The sequence below is a fragment of the Giraffa tippelskirchi genome, chromosome 4, assembly GCF_054371585.1.
Source record: "Giraffa tippelskirchi isolate mGirTip1 chromosome 4, T2T-mGirTip1v1.2.pri, whole genome shotgun sequence".
Taxonomy (NCBI): domain Eukaryota; kingdom Metazoa; phylum Chordata; class Mammalia; order Artiodactyla; family Giraffidae; genus Giraffa; species Giraffa tippelskirchi.
Window position 1 is genome coordinate 150,537,079 of NC_137278.1, and position 13,131 is coordinate 150,550,209.

At 42.8% G+C, this 13,131-nt stretch overlaps 1 protein-coding gene across 1 annotated transcript in view; it reads left to right on the forward strand.

Annotated features, from left to right (window-relative positions):
* The window catches only part of PPM1H (protein phosphatase, Mg2+/Mn2+ dependent 1H), a 301,134-nt gene that overhangs the window by 268,360 nt on the left and 19,643 nt on the right, over positions 1-13,131 (forward strand). Inside the window, exon 9 of the mRNA XM_081588932.1 lies at positions 8,141-8,292. Within this exon, the coding sequence (XP_081445058.1) occupies positions 8,141-8,292 (152 nt within the window). The remainder of the gene's footprint in view (positions 1-8,140; positions 8,293-13,131) is intronic.

Consider the following 13,131-nt stretch of genomic DNA (forward strand, 5'->3'; position numbering starts at 1 on the left):
GAATTCCGGAGAAAGGAGTAGAAGATAGGCGAGCCCCTCTCCCCACCCCCACCCCCACCTCCATCCTTCTTCTAGCTTACTTCCCTGAGTTATAAAGTTCTGGCCTCATGTGGAGAAAATGAAAGCCTTAGCTATCACAGCCAGGCACTGGATACAACTTCAGACTGTCTATCCTACCTAATATTTTAGCTGGTTTAGAAAGTTTTTTAGCTATTAGATGGTGTGTGTGTGTGCACATGCTCAGCTGTGTCCAATGCTATTGCAACCCTGTGGACTGTAACCCTCCAGGCTCCTCTGTCCATAGGATTTTCCAGGCAAGAATACTGGAGTGGGTTGCTATCTCCTTCTCTAGGGGATCTTCCTGACCCAGGGAATGAACCCACATCTCCTGCATTGGCAGGCGGATTCTTTACCACCAAGCCACCTGGGAATCCCCTATTAGATGATAGCCACCCTCAAAAGTCAAAGGTTTATTTTGTAAGTAGACTCCAAAAAAAAAAAAAAAATCAAACCTAAAGAATATCTGGTGCATTTCACATAGAAAATTATATCCACAGGCAAAGCAACCAGCTTCTTCTAGGGTAGTAGGCAGGATATTGGTCATACTTAAATGTCCCTTCATTCATTTGCAGCCAGATACTCTGAGGTCATGTGGTCATTCCCATTCAGGTCTAACTCATCCGATGATGGAAGGGTTGGGGAATATTTGAGCCCTTAGCATCCCCAGTGGCCACCGTGTCCTAACCTTCCATTTCACAAAGGGAGACACTGAAGATTTGAGAAGCCTCGTCCTTCACCACTCCCCAGTGGAAATACATTACTTTCAGCCAAATTAAAATACCTAGAGCAGCTCCAGCACACCAGCCCTCTCTCTCATCCCCAGGAGTTGGCCCTCTGCATTTCCCTCTCCATGTACGGCACATGATGCCCAAATTCCTCCTCCCTGACACTCCCCATCTGATTAATCAGCACTTCTTCATTTTGTATTCCTGGCAGGTTGTCAAGAAACTTTAAAATGTGAATGAACAAAGTGGTATTGCCTAACTACTAAGGGCAGAGGTCGGTCTCAAACCCAAGTTCAGTGTGTATTTCTTCATGACATCATCTAGTATAGATGGAATCACAACAGAGAATTTGGGTGCAGTCTTGGTAGACTGCCAGAATGCCAGTATAGAAAGGATCTACTCAGTTTGTTGAACTGTGATGAAATATGCTAGAGTTTTATTTTGTTCTGGTACAAGTGCCATGTTCAGACTTCTGTAGGTTGAGCTTCTGGGTTCATTGGCCACAGAGGGTGGAGAGGAAGAGAATTTGTACTCTTCTTAGTTCCTGCCACCTACTAGCAGCCTTTACCTTGGAGCCACTTGGCTTATCTGCCAAAACAGGATTAATAGTCCCAATCACTGCCATTTTAAGTGAGACTTTGGGAATTGAACCCCAGGTTCCTTGAGCTCACTCTTAACTCACCTCCTTCCCCCCAAATAATAAATAAATAACAAAAACATGCTGGGACTTCCCTGGTGGTCCAGTGCTCAAGACTCCATGCTACCAATTCAGGGGGCACAAGTTTGATTCCTGGTCAGGGAACTAAGATCCCACATGCCATGCAGCACAGCCAAAAGATTAAAAAAACACACACACAAAACATATCATGTATTAGAAAGAATTTGTAGTTCCCTTCCATATCATCTCCTTTGATCTTGACAATAGCTTTGTGAGAAAGGTAGAACAGGTGTTATAATATTTATTTTTCTTGTCTTTTAGTTTTCTCAATTTTTAAACAGTGATAACAAGGATGAGAAAACTGAGGGCTAAAGAAATAAATGACCTGTCTCAAGACCAAGAGTGGTTAGAAGCAGAGACCAGACATGAGGGCTTCTCATCACCCAGGCAGGGAGGGCTCTTGCTTCTGCAGACAGCAGGGCCTGAGCTGCGGGAACATCCCATCCTCCTTCGAGTACTTAAAAGGGAAAATGGGTTTGGAGAATTTGCTGAGTTGATAAAGATGTGAAAGTGGTGAGGACATCCGAGCGGAGTAGCCGAGATCTGGCAAATGGAAGAATTGATGGATTCTTTTTCAGAGTGGCTTCAAGAAGCAGCATCAGCTTACAGTAGTACGAGCTCTCTGAACAGGCCACTGAAAGGTCATCAGTAATAGAGTAGAGAGGCGAACAAACATTAGGCACGCACTGACACAGTGGCCGACTGAGCACTGCGGGAACGTACCGTATTAAAGTTGTTTGTCCCCAGCTCCCCTGCAAAGCAGGGGCTGGTAACAAAGGTAAGGGTGTCTCTAACTGCTCTTGAAGAGGGAGGGGCTGCGAGAGCCATCAGCAGTTGGCTCATTCAGGGGCACATTAGCCACAACCCTTGGTGCCCTTGAACTTCTTCCTGCTCCCCCCAAGGCTGTTTTTTTCTTTTTTTTTTTTTTTGGCCTTTTAGCAGCTTCCCTGAGGATGGGAGGAAAAAAGGAGAGTCTGCTACTTCTTTTAAATATTGGCACATTACAGTTTGATGACTGCCTGGGAGCATCAGAGTTTACAAGCTAAAATTGTTGGGTCACCATGAGATTAGGGGGTCTTCTGAATGGATCTTATGTGTTGAATTCTTTCTCTTCCTCCTTTCTTCCCATTTATTCTGTCTCATCAACACTTCCCTGGTGGTCCAGTGGCTTAGACTCTGAGCTCCCAATGTAGGGGACCTGGGTTTGATCCCTGGTCAGGGAACTAGATCCCACATGCTGCAACTAAGGCCTGGCACAGCCGAGACAGAAATGTTTACAACCCCTGGTCGCTCAGGTGGTAAAGAATCTTCCTGTGATGCAGGAGACCCAGGTTCAATCCCTGTGTCAGGAAGATCCCCTGGAGAAGGGAATGCAAACCCTCTCCAGTATTCTTGCCTGGAGAATTCCATGGACAGAGGAGCCTGGCAGGCTACAGCCCATGGATCACAGAGTCAGATGCAACTGGGGGACTAACACTATTCTGTCTGAGCAAGTATGTCATGAAAATCTAGTGGGATTTACTCTATGAAAAACATGGTGAGGCCCACAGAAGAAGTGCAGAATGAAATCTCTGACCTCTCGAAGTTGACTTTTGCAGGGGAGAGAAGTTGACCAGCTCTTGGGTTGTTCATTGTAAGTAGGACAAGGGTAAATGTCCAGCAAGGGCAACACTTCCCTTGGTGGCTTACTGCATGGTTCCACCGGCTGAGATCTGGGCACTCTTCTGGGGGCAAAAACAAACATGACAACTCAGACCTTGCCCCAGGGTAGCTTATTGCCCTAAAACCGTGTTTTCAAGGAGAGGGTCCCCCACCCTTTGCTTTGGAATTGCCCTTCTTTACATAGTCTGATGGGCTTCCCAGGTGGCGCTAGGGGTGCTAGTGCAGGGGGCATAAGAGATGCAGGTTCCATCCTTGGGTCAGGAAGATCCCCTGAAGAAGGAAATGGCAACCCACTCCAGTATTCTTGCCTGAAAAATCCCATGGACAGAGGAGCCTGGCGGGCTACAATCCATAGGGTCACAAAGAGTCAGACACGACTTAAGTGACTTGCCAGAGACACAGCCTGATATCTGGGCTCAGATCTACACAATCAGAATCTTTAAAGGTGGGCCCTTGAATCTTGATTTTATGAGTACTGCAAGTGATTCATAAAACATATTAAAGTTTGAGAATGACTACTCATGTAGAAGAGACAGACCAGTGAACCTAGACTGGTACACATAGGTAAATATTGTGTTAGTGAACCTGAAAGGAATTGCGTCTGCAGAGGATCAGGGAAAAGAAAGATGACTGCTCTCAGATCTCCTCAGGGTTGCTTCGGCAGTGGAGGTGACAGTGTTCCCCTCAGCCTCTCTTCTTTACCACCAGTCTGATACTGTCCACACACACTTCAACCAGAGGAGGAGTGACAGTCCCCCAAAGAAGGAGAGGAGCCAAGGGAAGGGTCCTGTGGAAAGTCACATTTCAGACCTCTGTTCACATGGTGCCTTCCCAGAGATGCCTGCCTTAACCACGTCTCCTGAAAGTGCTCTCCTGCCACTCTCCTTACCCTGCCTGATTTGTCTTCAAGCACCTGCCGTCTTCTGACATTGTGATTTATTTGTGTGTCTATCGCACTTTGTTGAAACGTTGTGAGGACTTTTGTCGCTTTTGTTCACAGCGGTTGGCACACAGTAAGTGCTCAATAAACATGGCACGAAGCATCCAGGAGGGCAGAGGGATCCACCCAGGACTCACCTCTGTGCGGCTCTGAGAAACGGCAAGAGTTATAGGATGCCCATGGACTTTCTCTCCCTTTCTTGGCAGATGGGCACGAAGGAAGGAGCCACTAGGAGTTCTGCCCATGTTCTCCAGACCTTCCCACAGAGGCCTTTGCTGATTGCACCTCTCCTCTCCCACAGACTGTCTTTCTTGTGTCTGAGTCCTAGGGAGCCTCCGAGCCAATACTTTTGATGTGGGGCTTCATGGAACATTAAGAAGCTATTTGAGGAATTGAACAGGGTGCTCTGGCGTGGCGAGTGTGGTCCGATGGAGGAGGGCCCATAGCGCCTCCAGGGAGGGAAGGTCGGGTTTCCAGAGCCCACCGGAATCTTTTGAAACCCTTGCTATTGGGGAGTGTGAGCGTGAAGTGGGATGCCTTGCACGGCAGTCCAGCTTTGCTAAGGGGGTTTTCACAAAATGTTCTGCATCGCAGGTTAATGTATGAGACACAAGCTGTAAGTGGAAAGTTGGCAGAGTCCTTCGGAAATTGGCTAAAGGGCAGGAAACAAAGGGTAGCAGTAAAAAAACAAAAAACCCCAAAAGGATGTTGATTGGGGAGTGCCTCAGGGAATAGGATTGAGGCTAGAATTTGATTATTTACATAAAAATTGCTTGGAGAATGGTATTGAAAGGGATTTTCATGTTGGGTAGGGAAACTGCAGTAGAGAAGTGTGTGGAAATGTGAATAGGGGAATTAGGGAAGGATTCAATTTTCTGACGGAACTGAAAAGGAACATTTTCTAACATGTTTCTATTTATCAACCTACACCCATTCTGTTGGCCAGATTTCTACTTGAGTAGCGGGCAAGAAATCTTCCGCTTAAAACAACTCGAATCTCCACACTTTGGGGGACAGCAGAAAGCGCCCGAAGAGACTTTGGCACCCTACACACAGGGCAGGTCCTGAAATGAAACGGATGTTATCTTCAGCCCTAGAAACCTCTCTTTTCTTTTCTTGAATGTTGTTCAGTTGCTAACTCATGTCTGAGTATTTGTGACACCATGGACTGCAGCATGCTAGGCTTCCATAGTTCTTCACCAACTCCTGGAGCTTGCTCAGACTCATGTCCATTGAGTCGGTGATGCCATCCATCCATCTCATCCTCTGTTGCCCCTTCTCCTCCTGCCCTCAATCTTCCCCAACATCAGGATCTTTTCCAATGAATTGGCTCTTCGCATCAGGTAGTCACAGTATTAGAGCTTCAGCATCAGTCCTTCCAATGAACGTTCAGGGTTAATTTCCTTTAAGATTGACTGGTTGGATCTCCTTGCAGTCCAAGGGACTCTCAAGAGTCTTCTCCGACACCACAGTTCGAAAGCATCAATTTTTAGGCACTCAGCCTTCTTTAGGGTCCAACTGTCACATCCATACATGACTACATGACTTCTTAAATGTATTTAAGCTTAATTTTTCATCATTTTTCTCAGAAAGGATATGCCGAAAGTATCTCATAAGTTTCGGGCAGAAATAATGATTGGCAAGTTCTTTTTTTAATTGGAGGATAATTACTTTACAACACTGTGTTAGTTTCTGCTGTATAACAACGTGAATTGGCTATATATACACATATATCCTCCCTCCTCCACTCCCTCCACAATGAAACCTCTTTTAAAAGAAGTTGGAAGGCAGGTGGCATCTCTTATTTAGCTACAAATATAAGATGCTACAAGCACGTGACACCCACATCTCCCTTCCTCCCTTTACAAGTAACATTTTCGATCCTATGGAGCTCAAATTACCACAGAAATTTCTTGTAGATATACCCCTATAAGAAGCTAGCAGTCTCTCATAAGCAAAGTTGATTGCATACCAGAGGTAACAACACATGATACAGGACTTGAAAGTGGGAGCTCAGAAGTGCCATTTGCTGTCCTTGCTGTAACCTGCCCTAAGGGATAGACTACTAGACATCATGGAGCCCTTGGTTTCCCTGTTACTAACCAGTAGGACTTTTTGGCGGCTTTGGTGTTCAAAGTGTGGTCCAGGGACCAGCAGCACCAGCATCACACAAATTAGAGTCTTCTCTAGGACCCTCTAGAGAATTAGGACCCTCTCAGGCCCTACCCCAGCGCTGAGTTAGAATCTGCATTTCATTAGGACCCTGGCTGATTGCTGTGCTCATTAACTTTTCAGAAGCACTGTTCCAGGACACCCAGGAACCACAGAAGATAAAGCAGAGGGAGTTTGCTTGCTGCTACAGAGGAAAAATCAAACCACATGGGTTCAATGGCCTGAGGCTGAGATTCTGGCATTTGGGACTTTCCAGTTTGCTGTAAATTTAAGATCCCTACTCCTGTTGTCTTTAATTTGGCCCCAGAAGGCACAGTGCCTTCTCCAAAATATAAACTTACCCCGAAGTGAATGTGCCTTTTGAAAGGAAGATCTTAAAAGCCAGTCCAGTCCCCTAAGTGAATGTGCCTTTTGAAAGGAAGATGTTAAAAGCCAGTCCAGTCTTCCTGCGAGTGCTGTTTCCCCCATCCCACGCTCCCGAGCGAGGTTCATGCTGTATGTACCATTAGCTAATTGTTGCTGTATTGTTCCCCAGCCACAGAGGCTATTTTCCATTTGAGCTCATTTCTCCAAAAACTTTGGGGCAGGTGTGGGCATTTTGTTGTTTTCTGCTGTTGGGTGTAGTCTGTTCATCCTGTAGCAGGGTGTCACTGGCCTGGGCAAACCTTCCTGAAATATAGGAGGCATGGCTTTTATGTGGATGTGAACATTCTGTAGGCGTCTTAGAATTGTATTGTCTTGAGATCTGAGATGACAGGATGGTGACTCTATGATGGGACACAGGGACAGCTGCCTACACACCATCCTCCGCCCCTCCCCTGGCCTGCAGCTGTCACTTAGACTTTGTTTTAGAAAACAGGATAATGAAATGAGGTTGTAGGACTTGGAAGACTGATGAAATTGACCTGTCTTTGTCCTCAGTTCATGAGCAGGTGTAGACAGGGCTGATTCTGTCAAATTAGTAGGGCATAGCAATGAAATCCCCAACTCTTCTCTTTCTGTGCCACCCAAGTAGGGTGAACATTAGCTCCAGTTAGGGTGGCCTAACAGAAGTAAGGCTTGATTTTCATTAGTATTAGTTTTGCTAAGGTCACTCTGTTCTTTTCCAAGAATCAAGGGGGATGTTGAAATAGCCAAGTCATTTCAGGTGCTAGAGATGAGGAGACTTCAGGTTTGCTAAGACATACACTTGGCATGTGTCCTTTGTAATTTAGGCTAGATTGAGGCTCCTCAGACCTGAGTGCAGCATCAGAACTCCATGCTTACATGAGACAAGTCCAGCTCCAGGGGTATCAGAGAAGGCAAGCCACAAGGGATCAAGTGAGGACATGAAATAAAATGTGTCTTCTCAGTCCTAAACCAATACATGCACAGCAGCTTCTACGGAGTGTAGACTGGCCTTATCTCCCTCTCACACTGAGCTCAGAAGCAGGGAATTCTGCTGTTCATCTTTATACTTAGAGGATCCAGCACAGGGCAGACCCTTAATAAATGTCTGTGGGATGGATGTGCGAAGAAAGGAAGGCAGCAAGCTTCCTGCTGCTCCGCTAGCTACCGCTGTGTCTATTATGTCATTGTTCTAGCCACATCTCAGGCATTACATTTTCAGTTAACTTTTTCCTTGGCAACTATTAATTTCTTGGGCTCATTCACAGTTGTGTTTGGCGCCCCATATGTCTTTACGGCAAGTCTCCAAGGAGGCTACCCCTGGCCACAAAGCGTGCTGCATAGCCATATGCCTTATGGTGCACACTTAAAAACCACTGGGCTGGGCAAGAAAAGGGAAGGGAAATCAGAAGCCAGTCTGTTAAGGGGAATAATATGCTCCTAACTTCTTAAGCAGGATATTCCTGTTCTTTTCAGGTAAGAGTCTACGATCTCTCCAAATACGAGCATGGAGCAGATGATGTGCTGATCTTGGCCACTGATGGACTCTGGGATGTTTTATCAAATGAAGAAGTGGCGGAAGCAATCACTCAGTTTCTCCCTAACTGTGATCCAGATGACCCTCACAGGTTTGTGCATTTCCATGATCGGAGGGTTGTTAATCGAGTGGCCTTTCATGATGTGAATTAAACAGGTAATAATCGTGCAGTTTTCATCATTTATGATCCACCATGTATGAGCTGATATAGATGGTTTAATAACTAAATTGCAAAAGGGACTACATTTCTCTTTTTTTGTTTTTTGGGAGTAATCATTTTATTTTTTAATTTTTATTGGTATATAATTGATTTATACTGTTCTGTTAGTTTCAGATGTACAGCAAAGTGAATCAATTATACATATAATACATATACACACTTTTTTTTTTTTAGATTCTATTCCCATATAGGTCATTACAGAGTATTGAGTAGAGTTCCCTATGCTATATAACAGGTTCTTATTAGTTGTTTATTTTATATATAGTAGTGTGTATATGTCAGTCCCAGTCTCCCAATTTATGCCTCTCCCACCCCTATCCCCTGGTACATACAATTTTGTTTCTATATCCATCACTCTATTTTTGTTTCATAAATAAGTTCATTTGTACCCCCCCCACCTTAGACTCCGCATATAAGCAATATCGTATGATATTTGTCTTTCTCTGTCTGACTTACTTAACTCAGTATGATAATTATCTGGGTCCATAATGTTGCTGCAGATGGCATTATTTTGTTCTTTTTTTATGGCTGATAGTCATATATGTATAGTATGTATGTACCACATCTTCTTTATCCATTCCTCTGTTGATGGACATTTGGGTTGCTTCCATGTGCTGCAGTGAACGTTGGGTTGCGTATGCCTTCTGGAATTATGGTTTTCTCTGGGTAAGTGTCCAGTAATGGGATTACTGGACCATATGGTAGTTCTAGTTTTAGTTTTTTAAGGAACCTCCATACTGCTCTCCATAGTGGCTGTATCAATTCATATTCCCACCAACAGTGCAAGAGAGCCCCCTTTTCTCCATCCCCTCTCTGGCACTTATTGTTTGTAGGTTTTTTAATGATGGCCATTCTGATGGGTATAAGGTGATACCTCATTGTGGTTTTGATTTGCATTTCTCTAATAATCAGTGATGTTGAGTATCTTTTCCTGTGATTTTTGACTACATTTCTTTCTTTCCTTTTTTTGGCTATGCTGGTTGGCTCATGGGATCTCAGTTCCCTGACTGGCCTATAGCAGTGAAAGCCTGGAATCATAACTGCTAGGTGATCAGGGAACTCCCTACTTTCACAGCCAAATAAAAATCCTCCTTAAGTTAAACCTAGATACAAGCAGTAAAGAATACTCTTTGTGAGATATTTCAGCAGTATATCTTCCTCACAGTCTTCCTTCATATTCTGAAAATGGGAATAACCCAGTTTGTGATCCTCCTGGTAAGAATGATAGCAGATGTTCCCAGTATTGATTTCCATCTGTTGGAGAACAGTTTCTTTCAAGAAACATTGGGAAAGGAGAGAAACCTTAAAGTAAGGATTCCGAATAACATTATGGCAGTGTTAATATTCTAAACAACCCTAGGTGACTCAGAAATAAAAAGAAATCCCCTCTAGAGAAAGACATCTTTCACTCAGAACACAAGGAAATAAGTCACCATGAGTAAAAACCAGCAGAAACAACAGACAGCAGAGTTGGACCTGTAAATACTTCATTATTGGGTTTATCAGCCAAAATATATAAATAAATACTTTAACATGTTTCATAAATGTTTTTAAAAGCATTGAAAACATGAATAAGGACAAGAGACTATAAAATGACTGCACAGATTTTTTAAATAAGAAAATGGAACTTCTAGAGATGAAAAACATAAAAATAGGAACTAAAAACTTAATGGATTAAACAGACTGGAGACAGTTGAAGGGGACACTGATGAGCTGAAAAACTGATCTGAACAATCCAGAATATGGCTCAGAGAGACAAAGAGAGGGAAAGTATGGAATTAGACTGAGACTAGAAGGCTGACATAAAGATGCTGTAAACACAAATGCAAAAGGAAATACTATAGAAAATGGGAAGAAAAAAACCAAGTTCCAATCCAGAAATGTTGAATGATATTAAACCTAAGATGCAGAAAGCCCAACAGATCTCAAGCAGAAGAAATAAAGAGAAAATTTTAAGTAGATATTTCATAATGAAACTGAAGATCTGAAAAAATACACTAAAAGCAGTCAGGAAGAAAGATGAAATAGATACATAAGAATAGCATTTACACTGATAGCTTACCTTTCAAAAACGACATAGACGTCAAGACAATGGAGTTATATCTTCAGCTAGCTAAGAAAAGAAGATCCAGTTTTGGAATTTTTATATATAGTAAAAATATCAAAAAAGAGGATAAAGTAAAAGCCTTTTGAGGCAAAAAAACACTGAGAAATTTTACTGCCACCCAGCCTCCTCTGAAGAAATTCTAAAGAATGTCCTCAGATGAGAAAAGGAAACAACCCCAGATGGAAGACAGAGACATAAAATAGATTATTAAGCTATTAAGTAAATAGGTGGGTACAGTTAAACATACATTAACTATATAAAACAGCAATATGAATGTCTAATGTGTGGTTAAAAAATTATAAAATACTGAATAAAAATAGCATAATGAATTGGCCAGTGGGTATAGTAATCAGCTAAAGTATGTTATGTTTCTACTTGAAAAGAGATTATAAGTGTTTAACTTTAGACTTTAAATGTGTTTAATAGTAAGAAACGAATAGAAGAACAGAAAGTATAATTTTCAAACTAGTCAAGGGAAAGAAAGCCCACATTGAATTAAAAACCAAACTTGTAAACAGCTTACGAATCTGTTACACCTGTTACACCTTTTGTCTTTTGGGATTCCTGGAAGTGTGAATTTTGCAGTTACTTGTTCATATGTAAATATTTTACTTTCAGAAATAAAGTTTTAAATTGCTATTTTATATAGGATAGAAAGAAAATTAACTTCTTTATTAAAAAGTTTATCTGTTAAAAAACTTACAAATCAAAAAATTATAATAAAAATTAGAAATTACTGGGGTTTGAGTAATAAGAATACTACATATTAAGACATCAAAGGCTGAATGTCAAGCCTTTGTCCCCCTAATTTAAGGAGCTACACATAGGTGGAAAAACTTGACACATCCTTGACCCGCCAGAAATGAATATATTCCTTCTGTATCATAAAATCACTTTCCCAACCTTTCCAACCTCCTAGTTCCCCTGATCACAAGAACCCTGCCCATATGCTCCAGACTCCTGGTCACAGAAAAAGAGGTCCCTAACCATAGAGATCTCTAGTCTTTCCCAATCTGTTGTTTTCCTCTATTTCTTTGCATTGATCCCTGAGGAAGGCTTTCTTATCTCTCCTTGCTATTCTTTGGAACTCTGCATTCAGATGAGAATATCTTTCCTTTTCTCCTTTGCTTTTCACTTCTCTTCTCTTCCCAGCTATCTGTAAGGCCTCCTCAGACAGCCATTTTGCTTTTTTGCATTTCTTTTCCATGGGGATTTTCTTGATCCCTGTCTCCTGTACAATGTCATGAACCTCTGTCCATAGTTCATCAGGCACTCTATCAGGTCTAGTCCCTCAAATCTACTTGTCACTTCCACTGTATACTCATAAGGGATTTGATCTAGGTCATACCTGAATGGTCTAGTGGTTTTCCCTACTTTCTTCAATTTAAGTCTGAATTTGGCAATAAGCAGTTCATGATCCGAGCCACAGTCTGCTTCCGGTCTTGTTTTTGCTGACTGTATAGAGCTTCTCCATCTTTGGCTGCAAAGAATATAATCAATCTGATTTCGGTGTTGACCATCTGGTGACGACCATCTGGTGTTCCCCAAAGCCTCTTTATTCAACCTCCATCATTCAGTCAGGAAACCTGGCCCTAGCAGCCTCAGCCACGGTGGTGGATGCGGGCATGGCCATGGCCGGCCAGAGCCCAGTGCTTAGGATCATCGTGGAGAACCTCTTCTACCCAGTGACCCTGGACGTGCTGCACCAGATCTTCATGAACATTTCATGCAAAAATAGGCTCGATAAAGGACAGAAATGGTATGGACCTAACAGAAGCAGAAGATATTAAGAGGAGGTGGCAAGAATACACAGAAGAACTATACAAAAAAGATCTTCACGACCCAGATAATCACGATGGTGTGATCACTCACCTAGAGCCAGACATCCTGGAATGTGAAGTCAAGTGGGCCTTAGAAAGCATCACTACGAACAAAGCTAGTGGAGGTGATGGAATTCCAGTTGAGCTATTTCAAATCCTCAAAGGTGATGCTGTGAAAGTGCTGCACTCGATATGCCAGCAAATTTGGAGAACTCAGCAGTGGCCACAGGACTGGAAGAGGTCAGTCTTGGTTCCAATCCCAAAGAAAGGCAATGCCAAAGAATGCTCAAACTACCGCACAATTGCACTCATCTCACATGCTAGTAAAGTAATGCTCAAAATTCTCCAAGCCAGGCTTCAGCAATACGTGAACCGTGAACTTCCAAATGTTCAAGCTGGTTTTAGAAAAGGCAGAGGAACCAGAGATCAAATTGCCAATATCCGCTGGATCATCAAAAAAGCAAGAGAGTTCCAGAAAAACATCTATTTCTGCTTTATTGACTATGCCAAAGCCTTTGACTGTGTGGATCACAATAAACTGTGGAAAATTCTGAAAGAGATGGGAATACCAGACCATCTGACCTGTCTCTTGAAACAGAAACCTGTATGCAGGTCAGGAAGCAACAGTTAGAACTGGACATGGAACAACAGACTGGTTCCAAATAGGAAAAGGAGTCCGTCAAGGCTGTATATTGTCACCCTGCTTATATAACTTATATGCAGAGTACATCATGAGAAACACTGGGCTGGAAGAAACACAAGCTGGAATCAAGATTGCCAGGA